We start from the raw sequence: 18326 nt of genomic DNA, 5'->3' as shown, positions 1-18326 counted from the left end.
GTGCTTAATAAATTATGTATCAGTTCTTTGAAGGCAGCAGAACCCTCAGTCCCTCATTAAGATGGAGAAATGCTGTTTTGCTGGGACAAAAGAAGCTATTTTTTTTTTTAATATAGAAACTGAAATTATTAGACTTGAATGTAAAAGTAGCGTAGTGGAGGTCGTGTGCAGAACATTACAGAAATCCTGGAACAGTTCTTTCTGGTTATTTCTGTAAGAAGACTTGAGGGTTTTTTTAAGTAAACAAAATACATTATTTCGGTATGAGGAAGAGTTGGCTTCTGAGTCCTCTGGGATTAACATGATGTTTGAGCAGTTACATGTTCCCAAACTTATTTTTAGATGCTAAAATTCTAATAAAAAGGAAAGATCCATTATTTGCCATTGTTCTAATTCTTCAGTAGCTTTTTAGACTTATTCATAAAAGTTTAGTTATGGTGGTGTATTCTTCACTCTTATGGTGGAAGATTACATTTAACTTACCTTTGTCTTGATCTATCCTTATCCATCTGTCTTCTCATTTATAAGTAGTTCCCTGCATACTGCAAAGTCAGATGTACCGGAACAAAACGAATTTTATGTGAAGAACTTACAGTGCTTGCCCTCTCACAAGTTGTGTTGAACATAAGGTTGTATTTCCTTAGTATGTTTGGAATTACTCAACAGTAAGGAAGACACCTAAGCCTCCTTACAAAAATAAGGTAATTCTAGAAGACTTTTAGCCAATAAGTGGACTACAGGTACACATTACCACATTTTTTCACCATTCCTGGAGGGAGTAGAAGTGTTGTCTCTCTGCTAGACAGGGTTTAACTTCAGCATTTGGCTGGTGTGCACTTGTCAAGTAGACAACTATTTTAAAACATTTGCCTTCTGGAGCCTTATCAGAACTGTTTCCTGCTGATGACTGGAACAGGTAGCATTGATTTGAAAATGTTTAGATGCGTATGTCAAAAATTGGAAGCTGCTTCCTTTCACTAGGATTTTTTTTTTTCTATTTAAATAGGTTTAATATCTACAAGCTATTTTTTCACCCTTATAGAGAGACCATCTTGTAACATTGAATGGCAATTAAGTTATTAATGTAATATCACTTGAAGGCAAAACTATACAATTGAATAAAGTCAAACTGCTGATAAGCCAGTGTCTTGTCTTAGTATATTCAGCAGACATGCAGCAGACAGGTTTATGGACTAAAATATTTTATTCTTAGCAGGCAGAATTGCAGGCTTTATTTAGAGACTGTGTAGAGAGTGGTATACAGATTTGTGTAATACTACTCAAGGCAAACTTGTAATTATGTTTGTGTGGTTTTGCAGTAGGTTAAAATGTTTCAGTAGGATGCTTCATAGTGGATTTACTTACACCTCTGAAAGCTGAGTACTAAAGATTAGGCCCATGTTTACAGTGAAGCATTTTGTTAAGGGATATCTGTCTTTAATACCTGGAGGTAAATATTGTGTGTTGTTATAAACTTCAAGCTTTTGGTGGCTCAGTTAGTCTTGCCTTAGTAATTGAGTTTGTGAAGGATCAGCACCTCTTTGTTTTAAAAAGTGCTTGCTCCTTTTTTGCAAAGAATTCCAGTGTTCAGCTAGAATGAATGCACTGGAGCACAAAAAGCATATGTTGCATTTTATTTACTTATTTATTTACTCTGTCTATCTATCTTAGAAACTGTTACATTGACACCTCTTTACTTCTGGGCCACAACCTTTGGCATCCTGGCAAAATCAAATGCATAAATGTACAGTAGCAGGGACTACTTGTACTACTTGTACTGCTTGGCTGTAATAGTAGTGCAGTTTGAAACACCTGCATGTTGGAAGGAGACGGGTTGAGGAGAAGGAGTAAGTTTCTCATGATTGCACATTGTCTTATGGTTTCTATGGCCTAGATGTGCCACTGGAAGACAACACCAGGCAATGAGCTGTTGGTTTCTAGAGAAGATGGTAAAAAAGATGAGCACCTTACTCAAACTTAATGATACGCTGTTAATGTCCGGATTATACTGATGCATTGGAAGATGTTACATATTGCAAGAAACCGGGCATATATTCTAAAAGATGATGTAGGAAACTGTTTTAAGAATCTTGTGATAAGTATCTTTGCTAAGGGAAATACTCAAGAAGTATTCAGTTAGGCTGGTTGTCTGTTAGTGTGCTTGATCTCAGTCACTTTATTCTGTGAGACTGTTACATCTGTGTATGTAGAACGCAGTATTAAGATTTCATTAACTTACCTAAATTATGTCGGGAGAAGAAAGCTTTAAACTAAAAACTTATTCTGACACATTTTTTGTTGGTTTGGATTTACAGCATACAATAATGCTACTTGATTTCTGCTAACTGTTACTCTTTGGTGAAAAGATTTGTTCCCCCCCCCCCCCCCCCCCCCCCCCCCAGGGTCCTAGAACAAAACTTCTTTTTTTCTTAAGATTTAGCTTTTGGTTCATGGAGAATATTTTTCATCTGTTAAGCTGCGTATCAGTGTCACCTTTTGAAAGCTGCATGACGCATCACCCATATGATTTGGAGAGATAGATTATTGTTTAACTATTCCATTGTGGGCCTGTGATTGGGTTTGCATGGTGGCCCCCAGTCCTGTGGAGCAGTACAAGATGTAGGTATTCCTGTATGCTCTAGTCTCACCTGACTGAGGTTTAGGTTTTTTACTTGCTTAATTTCCAGTAATTTTGGAAGAAATGTTCAGCCTTTCCATATGACTTGGAAGCCATAGGGTTAGTTTGGCTGGTAGGAGGCAACTGTATTAGTTTTCAGGCTTTGGCAGAGAGGCTTTGTTTTAAATGTTGTTTTTGTTTTTAAATCAGGAGCCAATGAAGTCGAGAGCACCACAGCTACATTTGGAATACAGATTCTACAAGCAGCTAGGATCTGGAGGTAAAAAGCAGTATCATGCATTTTACTGTGATGTAATCCAGGATCAGTTTTTGACAGTTTTCTGATTTAGGGGCATAAGTCTATTTAATAATATCATAGAACAGTTTGGGTTGGAAGGAACCTTAAAGCTCATCTAGTTCCAACCCCTCTGCCACAGGCAGGGACACTTTCCACTAGACTAGGTTGCTCCAAGCCCCATCCAGCCTGGCCTTGAACAATGCCAGGGATGGGGCAGCCACAGCTTCTCTGGGCAACATGTTCCAATTAAAGCAGAAGAAAGCCTCATGAGTCAGTGGATAATGTATATATTTTTCTAATATTGTAAGTATCTTTGTTCTACTCTTTAAAGTGTGTCTGTGAAATCCTAAGGCTTATTAAATAAGTCTAAAATATCGCAGGATGTGTGTGCATATGGGTATACCTAAAACTAAGCAGTCTTAGAATATTCCCAGTGTGGTCTCCTTCAATAAGCACTGTAAATGATCAAACTGCTAATCTACTAATCACACTTTTGTTTAAAGTGCTATGATATTTGAACACCTTCAGTCCCAGTTTTATTTACTTCCAGTATTTTCATACAGTATATGTTGCTGATTACTAATTTTAAGCATCTTAATACTTTTCTAAAAAGTTTAAATGCAGTGTAAGTTTTTAATTTCTCATTTCACTCCCCCTGGTGCCTTTACACCCAGAAGTATTCTTATAATGGTTGCCTCAAACCTTTTATCACCTTTTGCTTTTACATGTGAGCTATATCTAAAACTTCTCACATATTTTTGTACCTTTCACAAAATTGTATGCCATCGGTTAGGAGGATATGAAGCTTCTTAAACTATGAAAGTAAGTATGAATTTTCCCTAAACCAGTTATATCCTAGGAAAACAAAAAGTCTTGCATACTTTCCTTGAAAGTGTTCCTTTGATTCCTGGAATAGTTTTTCATAGTTCATGTAGTTAGTTATTTTTTCCATTTTTTAATAATGTAGAAATTGGTTATATAAAATGGAGTACTAATAGTTGATTTCTCTATCCACACTTCTATTTTTATTATCAAAGGCAAGTGGATTTTTTAACACTGATTTTAAAGTTATGCTTAAACTTACACTAAAATATTGTTTAAGCTGAAAAGTCATCTCTCTGAAAGCTGGGAAATACAAAATGAGCATGTCTGTACCACTTCATTTTGTTGCCTTGAAAGTGAGTGTTAGAATGAATTTTTATACTTTTTAAGTACTACCTTTACTTTTTTTACTTAAAATTCAGGATCGTATATTAATTGATGACAGACTGGAGAGTGTTTCCCTAGGTAGCTTTCAAAATTTTGTACTCTTCTCTTTAGGGAAACATACTTTCCCATACTCTGGATTTGTATAGATTTTTTTTTTCTTTTGGGTGATTTAGTAGGAATGCTCTGCAGCTGGGAGTCTTTAGAGATAACTCTTTGCAAGACATAACATTGTTTATTCCTGTTCACGGATGGAAAATCAAGTTGCAGAACAACTGTTGAGTCTTATATGCTTGCTAATTGGAGAAGGTCATCAGGATATATAATGTCTGGTTTTTGTAAGTAGTTGTACGAAGTCAGCATAGTCTAGACTAGCATTGTGAAATAATCAGTAAATGTAAATCAGGGATCTTAACTATTTAACTAATGAGAGATAGCAACCCATGAGTTAGGGACATTACCCAATTGTGAAAACCAAGTGTAGCCATATAAAATAGCAAAAGACATAGTAGGGGAAAGTGATAAATTCAGGAAGCAGCTAACACCTCCTATATAGAACAGGAGATTCTAAATGCAGATCTGCCCATATAGATAGTGTTGCTTTATAGGCAGTAGTTGTACTTTTGTAAGAGAGTAAACTGAAGAAAGTTTATGAAAAAGAAATTTCTTCCTGACAGCAAGTAAGGAAAATTTATTGAGCAGCAGATACCTTCTAAATGTTTACCTGCACATTGTGCAGGTGGCAGAAGAGTTCATTGTATGAGGTGTAAAACAGCTATTGATGGTGGAAGAAATTTGAAGTATGTTATTGTGAGCAGATAGGTTTCTCTGATAAATAATTACTCGCTGTGCTAGCAGTTCCAGTTGTCTGGAGCCTTTTAGCTTCTTAGCTTCTAGGCTTATAGAAATCTACATTTGTAGGCTTTCTTAATCATGGTGAAGTAGTCTTTTCCTTACCTGTCTTTGTTTATTCACACAAGATTTACTGTAGTTTGACTGATAGATTTATAGTTAAGTATGGACTTCATTATATTAAATAGCCTTCCCAGTTAGTCTTCTCATGTATATATGCGTACATGTGTATTAGTAGCAAGTAACTATTAAAAAATGGTTTCAGAAGCAACTTGTGAAAAGCAGATAGTACCCCCTTTTATTTCACTAATTTCTAAGCAGAGCCATTATTTCATGGAAGCAAAACTTCATTTTTCACAAATAAGAACTGTTAATTCCACAATTTATGCTACTATTCATGCTTAGTGTGAAATAACCTGAAGCCTAAGGAATGAAATACCTCTACCCCCTATGAAATACCAGTTTATTTGGGGGTGGCATGGGGAGGAAGCAGAGGCATTAACATGTGAATGAATAGTTCTAGAAGAAAATAAGGTTATTTTTCCAAAATATCTTCCTGACAGCAAGTAAATTTATTGAGCACACGTTATCTTAACTTTTAAATGTTTTCAACAGAGCATCTCAGTTCTTACTCTGATCTTTTGCGTGCCCTTGATGGAGCAAGTAGGCATTTGTCTACTACAAAGTATTTGCCTACTACAAGTTTACTTATTCTTACAGTGTCTGTTTTTCTTACTTTCTAATGATACTGTGACTTAGATTTTTTTTTTCCTTTTTTTTTAATTTTAAATTAATTTCTGTCATAAGAATCTTGTCATTCTGCATCTTGAATGACAGGAAGATGGGAGACATTCAATAGTGAAAAAAAAAAAAATTAGGGGATCTTTTAATACTTGTGCTGCCTGAAAGAAAAAGGGAAAAATACATGAAATATGATAGATGTGCAGTTTCTGTACACAGGACTTTTGAGCTAAGAGTATTAATTCTTTGTATTTAATAATAAAAAGTACTTTTTGACTTGTATGAGAACGCATTAACATTTCAAAACTGTTCCTTTGGGGAAAATCTACTCTTAAAGCAGGTTTATGATCTGTAACTTTACTCTCTAATATGCTTTTTAGTGAACATGCCTGTGCATGTGCAGTAACATGTAGGTATTAGGAAAAAAAAAAGTGAGGAATCTTAAACAAGGAAACATTTTATGTACTTCTGAGGCTTTTTTGAAACATTTTAAATTATCCAGGGGAATGGATCTAAAACCTGTTAATAAGGGTTCTTAAATTAGTTCAAATATGTGTCTTAGTTTAGTCATGTCATTATTTAGCTTTTGTTTAAGTTTTTGTTTAATATATCAATAGAGATTTTTATGCGTATTGCTGTCTTTTCTGCCATAATTTTGTTATTCAATAGCTGTGAGCATGCTCTCCTCATGAAGTTTGAGATCATTTAGTCAGTATGCAGAAATTTCTACTCAGCTGAATGAGAAACCTACAAATAAATTTTAAAACGACTGTAGTTCTAATAAAACTTTAGTTGAAAGTGTGTTTTCTTAACATCCAAGTACGAATTATAAGAAAAACTGATACATTATCATAAGTGCAGTATTTCAAATTAAACTATGTCTAAATTCTTACCAGAAATTACACTAAGACTTCTGAAATTAATAGAAACCAGTTTTGTATTTTTTATTGATTTTTCTTGTTCATCTTTTATGCTGTCAGTCTTTCTCCTCATGGTAAGAAGATGAGCTGTGAATGTACTTGATACAAAGTGCCTATAATTGAACTGCACCTATGTTCTGCGTGCTTTCCTACTAGGTACTAGGGAAGGACTGGGGAGGTGGGGAATCGGTAGCTGCTGACTGAATTTGAGTATTGAACAGTAAAGCTCAGTAATTTTTTTTTGAATTTTTCAGATTTAAAAACCTTATTAGTGAAACCTTCTAAAATACTTTATTTCTTTGACAGGCAGGTATTTGGTGTATGGTTCAATTGCCTTTTGCAATAAGGTGTCTGTGTAGACATTAAAGAAGATATGTATTGTTTTTGTTGAAGACTAAGAACTATTTAACTTTTATGGTCTGATTTTTATAACATCTCTCAATAACTCTGTAGGTCATTAATATTAATGTCTGGAAGTCTTTACACATGAATGAAGACTCTTGTACTTGCCCATCTGGAAAGCAGAACAAAAGAATGGCAGGCAGTTCTTGCTGCTTAACCTGCCTTAGTGCAGATTGTGTCTGAAATGCTGCTGTTTTACTAAGAACAGGCTGTTCCTATAGTACTTGTCTATAGCAACAAGGGGTGTATATTGTCAGATTTTATTTTTTCATTTGAGGTAATTTTTTGAAAGAAACAAAAGATCTGTTCAGCTGTGGATTATCTGACTTCTGAAACTGCTGCATTGTTTCAAAGAGGGCAGATGTTCAGTATTGTTAATGTTATCTAATTTCTTTTGTGCCTCTGTTTTTTTAGCTGAAGTTTGACTTCCAGTTTTAAAACTGGAAGTGTTAACTAGACATTTTTCTTGTTGCAGAGGTTACCCTTGTTACAGGGTAACTCTTAGCCAGTGCATGTATAAGTTATGTATTAGTACACTATGGAGAAAGGTGTTGATTTTAAAAGGTTATGGCTAGTGTGAAATGAGTACTACGTATTACATTCTCTACATGAGAATCTCCTTTGTGGTTGGTACTGTCAGTTGCATGGTAAATGTACTCTGCATTGCTATCTAAAATAAGTTGTTCCATTTTATGGTCATGAGGGCCTGCCTTAGACACAACAGAATTATACTAGTTAGTGGGAGAGAAGTAGTTATTGTTGGGTTAGAAGATACAAAAATTGTTACCGATACTTGGGTAATATCAGTAGTAAAGGCTGTTGGTATAAGAACAAGTCTGTACATAATCTTGAGAAGCTGCAGCCATGGAAAACATTTGTGCATGGTGGTCAAGTGCTGTTATAGAAGAGTGGAGTCAGGTCACTATTTCAGTAATAAAGTGTTTTGAGCATGTTAAGATTCTCCAGATTGGTGGGTTTTGTTGAGAATCTAGTCAAGTCAGTTTGAAATATTTTGAATTTCTGATTTGTTATGCAATGTACTATACACAGTTTTGTGTTGACTGTGTATAAAAGTAACATAGTTCGTGTTTTTTCCCCTTGTTTTCTGTGTTGAAGAAGGTATCTCGTGTTTAAGATAGTGGTAGGTGATTTTATTTATTTATTTATTTTTTAAATCTTTCACTGTGAACCGCTAAAAATACTACTTTTGTGTGGGAGAAGCCAGTGGGATTTCAGATTGCTATTGAGATCATCTCTAGCTCATCCCCTGCTTTCCACTTCAGCCTGTGGAAAAAAATGCAGCACAGCATAGTTTCATTGCAGTGTGTCAGCATCTGTTCTGATATAACTCTTCCCAAGATAAAATTATCATCACTGTATTATGATTTTTTAATTATTTTTTCAGTTGATAGATTGTAATTTATTTACTGGATTGATTTTTACAATATCATGCGGAAGCACATTAACAGCAATTCTGCTTGATTGTAGTGCTAGAAGTAAGTTGTAGCTAGATTAATGTGACAACTGATCATTTTTGTTCATGGGTCTTATAGAAACAATGTAAAATAACTTATGTCATTTTACAGTTTTTGAAATATTTTGGGATTGGCATCTTATACTTGCTGCTGTTGTAGGATTAAAATTAGGAAAGTTGCCAGTGTTTGAAGTGAGTTTGAAAAGAAGATTGTGATACTTGTGTGAACATATTAATTAATTGAACACTCCCAATATGTAATTAAATATACTTCAGTATATATTTCAGTATATTAAATATACTTCAGTAATAATTCAGTAGAATTTCAGATTTTAGAATATAATTTATTTTCTAAGTCAATTGCATTATGTGTCTAACAGTCAGTAATAATGAAAGTTGAAGACAAAATGCTGTTAGCAGAGTTAGCAAGTAACTCAGTTCAGGGTAATCTTAGTTTTCCATATGTAAATAATGTTTTATGAGTTCTTATTTGTGTGTCTGAGTTCTCTCACTACATAAGCTGTCCATATATGTTAACAGTCAGTCAGTATAAATGCAGAGTGAATTTTTTTTTTTTGTGATTTCACATGAATGTTTTTTTAAGCTATACTCTTACATAGGTAACTCAGAATTTTCTTTTAAATGGAAAACTGTTTTTTTTTTAATTTTTTTTTTTTAGTAATGCTATACTACTTTTTTTTTGTTCGACTTTGACTGGAGTTATGTAGGAGAATAAGCAATAAGCAGTTAGCTGAAGTATTTTTTAATCTCTATTAAATAAGTATGAATCTCTTGACTGAAGAGGTATCTGTTCACATGCATTGTTACTCTGTACTGATGACTGCTGTGGTTTTGTGGTGAGTTGTTTGGGGAAAAAGCTAAGTCAGCTACTGACACACTTTTAACAGGAAAGTTAAGCCGCTCAATTATTAATATGAAACTGACAATAGTTTGTGAATGATGATGATAACTTGATTTAATTTTTAAGTGTATTCCAACAAAAGCTAGAGGAAATGCTGCTGGCAGTCTCTTTTTTTATGCCAGTGCTTTCTAGCATTTGGCTTAAGGAAATATAAAGATTTTTCTCAATTTATATTTAAAGTACTTTTTTTTCCCTATAGTAAGTGAAAGGGATCTGGTAAGAATGGTAGATGCTTAAATTCAGATACAGCTTATATAGGTGCATGTTAATGTTTCTGAGAAACAATAATCATTGGCCATAGGTCTGGCAGAATGCAAAAATTTGTATTAATTTTTGAAAGTGACATCACATACAGATTTCAGAGCTCAATCAGTGTTTTTTGTATAAAATATAATAGGTAGCTGTAATTTTGAAGGAGGCTGTATTGTACGGTTCACGGGCCACAATGTTAGATGTGTATTTGATTTAATGAAATTTACAATAAAAGCGTATGACTAATTCTGTTTTAGTAATTTAAATAACCGGTTATATTAGATGTATTGTACTAGAAAAATCTTACTGTTACATTGCTGTTTTCTGTTTTTTGCAAACTTATTCCTATATTTGTAAATAAGAACTATAGTGTAAGTATTGTGTACATGCCTCAAGCATGGCATTTTAGCAGTGCTGAAGTCATACTTCTTACATGGCATCTTATTCCATGTTTCGAGTTTTACATTGCCATGAATCATCATGGTTTCATTAGCCATAAAGTGCTAAATTTCTGGAGATTGTATGGGCTTCTGTGTATGCTGCTTTCATTTTTTGTAAGCTTGGTTTTGTGTATGCTTTTAGAGTTCAAGTCACATATGGCACTGTGCTGGATTTTGCAGTCGGTTACTTTCAGAGGATTCAGGCTAGATTCTGCAGGCTTAGTAGGAATACTTGTGTTTGTGGCAAGTTGTTGAATTGTGTCCTTGCAGGGTACTGGTACAAATGTGCCATAAAAGATGACTGTTACAGCAAATCTTCAATCTGTTCAGTTTAGGTTTTTTTTTTTTGTTGTGTCCAATGAATTGCTACATCTGAAAATTAAAGCTAAAAATAAATCAGTGAATACAACAGTTTGTTCTGCAGGTGGAGTCTTGTGTATTTTACTGGCAATTATGGATCTGATTTAATAGACAATCTGAGCAATAAGACAGAACACAAATCACATCAATAGGTGTGCTTCTTGACTGGTTTAGACGAAACTCTGAAAGGAAACTAGTATTACAAGAACGCATTAAAAAGCTGCTTACTTGCTTAATAGCTTTACAAATTCAGGTTTTGTTTTGTAGAGATATTTTGTCAATATATGTTTCAAAAGTAAGTCAGTGGTAGATTTGGAACACAAGGTTAAGTACAAGTGGTATTGCCATTAACCTGTGTGTTTATGTGTTTCTTAAGCAGTCAGTCTCTGGTGTTTGTTTAGCAAGGTTTTTTCTTTTTTGTGGTTTTTTTTTTTTTTTTGTGTGTGTGTGTGTGTGTGTTTTGTGGGGTTTGTTGTTCTTTTTTTTCCTCCGTGCGTGAGAACACAAAAATACAGTAGTTGTGGCTGTATATCTGATACCTCTATTAAAGCAAAAAGCTTTAGCATGGGTCTGTGTGCATGCTAGTCATCGTGTGTATTGCATTAGATAATTGCAGTGAACAGCATGTTCAGCCTTAGGTTTAAATCGGGTTTGATGCTGAAGTTCTTGAAAAAGATGTCAGCCATGGTGGATAACAGTCACGAATTAGAAATAACTTCTACTGGATTTCTCTAAAGATGTTTGGCAGATACAGTTATAATCTACTAATAATGTTTTCTTTATTCTAATGTTTATATCTTGTCATGATTTTTAGAGGAAGTCAGCCCTGTCAGCTTTAAAAACTTTCTGGACATCATGTACGTAAACATGGTGGACTAAAGCATTTGCATGATAAACCCGTCTTGACAGACTGCTAAGCTGAAAACAGGAGAAAAGAGAACAACGCTTGCTTTCTGTTTCTACTTTCTGAATGTAAAGCAGAAGTCTGACTTACTAATTAATAGTAAAATACCATAGGGACTGCAAAGTATAGAGTTATGGACCAAATTACTAACTGGAGGCCCTTATTTTGTATTTTCATCATGATTTTCTATTTTGATAATATTTTTTTAATTTGATGCGCAGTTTTTTTTATCTTAACATGATAATTTATACACAGTCACATAAAGCATTGTAAATGGCTTTAGTAAATTGAGTCCATTAAAATTAAAATGTTTTACTTGTGAGCTAGTGTAAGTACCTTGAAATAAGCGGATGTGACTCAAATCTGAAAATAAGGACACTGTATTGAGTTGTAAACATAGAAAGGAATTAGGTGTTTTAGTAATGAAGTGGGAGTATGTGACACTGTTTTTTGGCCACAGGTAAGTTTCTTCATTGGTGAAAGAATAAGGAGTTACTTGTAACTTTGTAGTGACATCAATGTGACAAGTACTGAATTCTGCACATAATTTAGGTACCTCTTTTTTTAAAAAATCTGGTTTTGAGCAAGATATGCAAGAACACCGACTTCTGTAATTTCACAGAAGGATGGCTGGAATGTGTGATACAAGTTCCCACTATTTCCTTCTTATATTCTTACACCTGAGGGCTTCAGTGTTGAAGCCAGACTAATTAAAAATGGAAATAAAATACATGATTTTAATTGGTGATAAGTATTGCAATATCCTCTCAATAAAAGAGTTCTTCGTTTCCTTATTTAACCCATTTTTCTTAAAGACTTGTATAAAAGAGCTTACATTTGCATATTTATTGTTGGAAAAAAATACCTTAGATACACTTTTCCTAACGTTGCTTTCTGACTTCTGGCGATCTAGGGACGGGAAGAAAAAATGCAAGTAACAGAAGGATCTTACGTTATTGTTTTTAAGCAAAAGCAAAAAGACTATTTGATTAAAAAACAACATCACAAATCTCTAGTACTTTGAACTCTTAATATGAAATTATTTTATAAACATGGGGAACCTTAGACATAGTACTCTGTAGCTGCCTTGTGGAAGCTGGTAACAACAGTCTTCTGGCTTTTGTATTTTTGAAGTGTGTTTAGTATTTTAAAATGTTACAAAGAGGTACAGAGCAGATGCAGTTGTAATAGGGGAAACTGGTGTCTCTTGAGAATGATGTGGAGTTAATGTCTTTAAATGTGCAAATACAGGAGCAGAGATTCTCAGGTCATTATACCTCCTTCCAAATTCCCAGTGTTTTATTTCTCTTTATATGCTTAGGTGGTTTCTGGTGGGTTTTATTTGTTTGGGGTTTTGTTTTAGTTTTTTGACTGAAGTTTCTGTACATCTGTTGGATAACTTAATTTGTTGCTGCACATACATCCACATTTCCATGTGTAATTACACCGTGCCAGAAAGTAAAGGCAGAAAATTTGAATGCTAGAGTTATGGTATCCTCTTATGTGTACAAATATATTTTCTGATCCATTATCATTATGGATAATTATAATTAGGGATGATATTTTTAAAATTAAGAACACTACCTTGTACCATGTTCTGATGTGCAATGTGATCTGTGCTCTTTTGTTAGTAGTAATAGGCTACTCTTGTGCAGTCTTTCTGAAATGGTTATGATTGTGTGTGTTGAGTATATTATTATAGATATGGGTATGATTATACATATTTTAAAAATAAATGGAAGCTCTACTCTGCAGATAATTGAACAATTAAACTGGATTTTTAGGGCTTATGTTTTCATTATTCTCAATTCTAGGAAAAGAGTTTAGTGAATATGCTCTCAAAAATGCTGTGTTAATTTGCTTTTAGTTTGCTAAAACAGTAAGGGTTTGGGTTTTTCTGGTGTGTTTTTTTTTTGTTGTTGTTGGTTTTATTTTTTCTTTGTTTAACCCAGAGCTATTGTGGACACAATTATAAATCTGTGCCCTGAGTGTAAGTAGTACTGTAATAAGGTATGAAAAACTTGGGATTTTTGATGTACCTCAGAAACCACCCAGAGTTAGGGATGGTTTCATTTTTAAACTTGCATCTGATCTACAGAGAAGGAAAGTGAAATCCAGTGTTTCGTTAGGGGGTATTCTCAAAATAGATTTTTTAGTTCTGTGTAGTACAGTAATGTAACAATGAAGACCATAAAAAACCTCACATTGAAGGAAAAATGTGTTTCAGAGAACTGGATATTTAGAGTAAATGAGACACAGAGGATGTAGAGCAAAAAAAAAAAAAAATCTCAACTAACCAGCTTTAAGTGAAGAAAATTTATTCTACTGAATGAGGAAGAGGTCTTGTGCATATGAGGAAGTGCAAGATCAATAGAGACAATGATATCAAGTTATTTTGAATAATATAGTCACACAATCCATATATACAAAAAGGCAAAAGTGAAACTGGATCATAAGTCTTTGAATATTGATACTTTTGAACTTTGAGATTTCTAAAGGTAGGTGGTAATATGAAGCTATAAAGTACAGACTTAATGTCTCCTTAAACTTGAGGATTCAATAATCTTTTTTTTTTATTTTTAAATTATTTCTATAGATATGGTAGTTTTATTCCTGAATGTACATCTGTTGTAGCGTTAATTTAAAAAATTTAAATGTGGTATTTTTTGGTTTTTGGTTTTTGTTTTTTTTTTAGGAAGGATCTTATTTAAACCTCTCTTCATACCTTTTTAAAATCCTGCTTCAATTTACAGTTAACCTGAAACCTTCTGATTTTAATTTTTTAAGTCTTTCACAAGTCAAATGTGTAATACTCATAAAATATTCAATGAAACTGGTACTATTTCCATTACTCCTGTTTTATCTTTTACCTGTAGTTTTAATGAGGTTTTATTGTTGCTTTTGTGTGAAAAATGTATTTTTAGCTTCAGGTCAGCTTGAAATTAGGTAGGAATTTTGTTGGTATGTTCACTGATTTTATTTAATCCCTTATAATTACTTCCTATCTTTATTTTACAGATGGAATACCTCAGGTTTACTATTTTGGCCCATGTGGCAAATATAGTGCTATGGTGCTAGAACTACTCGGACCTAGTCTGGAAGATTTATTTGACTTGTGTGGTAGGACATTTTCTCTTAAAACCGTTCTTATGATAGCCATACAGTTGGTAAGTAGAATAGATCTTAATTTGAGTTTTCGTTAGAATAACTAAGTCAGTCTTCAGTGGATTAAATGCTTTTGTCATTTAAGAGACTTGCACTGCCCATGTTTAAAATTGGTGTTGCTGGCTTTTAAAGAGCCACCATACAATTTTAGTAGGAAGACTGTCATGTCACTTTCAGTTACTTTGTTCTAGTTACTTTGTTCAAGAACCATTGCATGAATGTAGTTTCATTGTGTCTTCTGATTTGTCATAATCACATCTGAAATAATGAATTTTAGCTTAATGAACTCAATTAGAAAAAAAAATAAATCCCAAATCTTTCTGAAGTAAAAATAATTTTAATTCACAAAAGGTGTTGGATGATGGGACTGCTAAAGTAGCATAAATATATTTCCTAGTCATTCTCAGAAAGAAGCCAAGCAAACAAAAAATCAAATCCACAAACCCATCCAGAAATACTAAAATAGTATAGGATTATTAAACAAAGAATTTTTTTTTTTCCCTGATTTGGTTCCCATCTGGTGATAGGTGGATGTGGAAAGAGAGAAAAGGGAAATAAGGCTTGCATTGTTTACTTTGATAGAATGCGTTTTAAATAAGTTCTTATGAAAAATTAATGATACTGAAGCTCCACTTCCCTAAATAGGTAGTTTTTTTACCAGGCAGGGTAAAAATAGCTGTTTAAAACATGACTGTAATTGTATAACAGTCCTGCAACTATAGACACATTCAGCTTATTTACAGGCAGAATGGCAAAGTTCATTTTTTAAAATGCTCAGATTATCACAGATTATCTTTATTCAGTACTTGCTGTTCTTCCTGAATATATACATTTTGGTAGAAAATGATCTGGCTAGAATTGAGGTTATATGCATACTGCTGAGCTCCCATTGCTTCTCTTGTTTATACCTTTAACATGTAATAGATCCAGATGGAACTTTGCTGCTCACTACTTGATGGCATAATTTTTTGTTTCAGTTTTAATGTGCACAAAATATGCTTGGTACCAGCTGTTCTTAAAGACGATAACTTCTATTTTATACTTGATTTGTATCTGATGTCCAGTGTGAAAGTTTCCAGTATACCATGTACTGTGTCTTCTTGTAAGAAAAACCTAGCCAATCTGTTTTAATTGATTTTTATTATAATTAATATCGAGAGACAATGAGCAAGCAGCACTGGGTGCGCCGGGAGTCTCTGCTCCGCCCGAGATGCACGAGGGGGATTTCTGGGGATAGTCTCTTATACTTTTTGGTTTCGCGGGCTTCTTGGGTTTCAGCCAATCCTGTTGTCTTCTTTTCCCGGGCTTCTTCAGCCAGTCCTGTTGTCTTCTTTTCCCGGGCTTCTTCAGCCAATCCTGTTGTCTTCTTTTCCAGGGCTTCTCCACCTGTTATTGGGGTCTTGTCTCCGGGTGAAGAAATATTATGTCTATCGCAAGTCTGACCGCCATCTTAGCCCCCATAAATTCCACTCCTTATGTGTTTATTTGTTCAGCGCACAGATTTTACAACGTTCTATAATAGGACATATCTCTAAGTTACCTACCCCCCCCCCCCCCCCAAGAACATTCATGCAATTTAAACAATGAACAAAACATTTCTTTGCACAATATTGCAGTTGACCCAGGGGAATTATTCCCTTGTTTCTTCTTCCTCCTCACTGTGGTATTGACAGGGACACTTATCATACCCTTTGCACATAGCACAATGATCACAAGGGATTCCATCTCCACACAAAGTGCAATGATCACTAGGACCCCTGAGTTGCTGACACGAATCACTCTGATGTAATTCACATTCTTAAAGGATGTGCACAATTTTCATTGACTTTAAAAGGGAAATACCTTGTTAAGAGCAGTAGCTCTTAGGTTTTCAGGTGATGGGAAGGGTGATTTCCTCTAAATATAAAGTCTATGTAAGTTATTTAGCTTCTGCCACAACTTAATGTGGCAGCCAGAAGCTTAAACTAAACTATCATTTCTTTCTTTTATTAGATTTCTCGCACGGAATATGTCCATTCAAAGAACTTGATATACAGAGATGTAAAACCTGAGAACTTCTTAATAGGACGACCTGGAAACAAAACACAGCAAATCATTCATATTATAGATTTTGGTTTGGCGAAGGAGTATATAGATCCAGAGACAAAGAAGCACGTACCATATCGGGAACACAAGAGCCTTACAGGAACAGCTAGATACATGAGTATAAATACACATTTAGGAAAAGGTATGTATGCTTTTTAAGTGCAGAAAGAATGCAACAGCTGTCATTTGTCAGAACTCATCATGTTTTCAAGTTGTAATTTTTCTCAGTGTATAGTCATAATAACTGCAAGTTTTGTGTACTGTGCAAAATTACAGTTTGTCCTTGCAGAAATACTGTTTATGGGAATATGAAGTTCTGAGTTGCTAATCGTCATGTTTATGTCTCAGCAAACAATAGTTATTTTTGTCAGATATCCATAAAAGAAAGATGATGTGTATCTTTCTGTATCATACCATCTTCACATTAGAAACATACCATAGCAGGTTGGGTGGGTGGCAGGTAGGTATGCTTATTAAAGATACCAAAGTGAAAAGATTGCAAGAACATATTTTTTCAATTCTACCGTGCCCGTTTTTTGAGCCCTTTGAAACGCACCAGGTACTGGAATAAAAGTAGTTTATATTTTATGCTGATTTCTTGATTTTCTTTTATGGTTTAAACCATAATGAAACCATTATGGTTTTTAATGTTTATACTGTTAATGAGGTTTTGTCAGACTAGTTAAAAGTTATGCGAGTATTGTGAATATGATGCACGAAAGAAATGGCAGGAGATATATATAGAGAAGTTGTTATTATTAAATAATAATGTGTGAGCACTCAAAGCAGTCTTTTTTTAGATTTGTTTATTCCAGTTATATAGAGGTTTTCTAGTGAAAACAGGTTTGACACCTTTGGATTTGTGTAAACAAGTTGCTTAACATTGCATGGTAACCACTAATTAGGTTGCTCTCACAGTTACTTTGCATTAATATGGCAAATGAGAAACCATTCACATTTTCTAAATAGTAATAAGGTGCTTTATCAATAAAGTCAGACTGTGGTAGTTTGTGGTTAACAGCTGTAGCTGGTGAATTGATGTTAACATGTAGAAACATAGAATCGTTTATGTTGGAAAATGCCCAACTGCTAACTACCCACCGTTTACGCTAAGCACTGCCAAGTCCACCATTAAACCATGTCCCTCAGTGCCACATCTACACGTCTTTCAAATATCTCTAGGGATGGTGACTACACCACTTCCCTGAGCAGCCTGATCCAGTGCTTGACAACCCTTTTGGTGAAGAATATTTTCCTTATAGCCAATCTAAATCTCGCTTGGTTCAACTTGAGGCCATTTCGTCTTGTCCTATCTCTTCTTACTTGAGGAAGAGACCAGCACCCACCTCGCTCCATCTCCTTTCAGGTAGCTGTAGAGAGCGATAAGGTCTCCTCTGAGCCTTCTTTTCTCCAGATTAAACAATCCTTCCCCCCCCCCCCCCCCCGTTTTTTTAGTTACTTCAGTGGAAATTGTAGAATTAATTAAAGTAATGGGTATTTGAGAGAGTTTCTGATAAGTATATGAAGCATTGGTGTATATTATTTTACTTACACATGAGGAATACTAAAATTTAAACAATATTTTTGTCAAAGAAACACATTTAATATCTAGTATTTAACCAGGTCTTGTGGAATGCAACAGTGCTTTCTGGAATGCAGCTTGCTTTGCTAAGCATAGTGAGTGGATT

At 34.3% G+C, this 18326-nt stretch overlaps 1 protein-coding gene across 6 annotated transcripts in view; it reads left to right on the top strand.

The window, feature by feature from the left end:
- The window catches only part of CSNK1G3 (casein kinase 1 gamma 3), a 75085-nt gene that overhangs the window by 19809 nt on the left and 36950 nt on the right, over positions 1 to 18326 (top strand). For 4 of the 6 annotated variants that reach the window (XM_062604528.1, XM_062604531.1, XM_062604529.1 and 1 more), the window contains exons 5-7: positions 2828 to 2897; positions 14407 to 14555; positions 16546 to 16780. In XM_062604528.1, coding sequence (XP_062460512.1) covers positions 2828 to 2897; positions 14407 to 14555; positions 16546 to 16780 — 454 coding nt within the window. The remainder of the gene's footprint in view (positions 1 to 2827; positions 2898 to 14406; positions 14556 to 16545; positions 16781 to 18326) is intronic. The other 2 variants (XM_062604533.1, XM_062604534.1) reach the window with 2 other exon arrangements.

The sequence above is a fragment of the Pezoporus occidentalis genome, unplaced genomic scaffold (assembly GCF_034315485.1).
Source record: "Pezoporus occidentalis ecotype Australia unplaced genomic scaffold, CSIRO_AGI_Poc_V1 ctg86, whole genome shotgun sequence".
Taxonomy (NCBI): Eukaryota; Metazoa; Chordata; class Aves; order Psittaciformes; family Psittacidae; genus Pezoporus; species Pezoporus occidentalis.
This window is presented reverse-complemented; position numbering and strand designations above follow the sequence as displayed.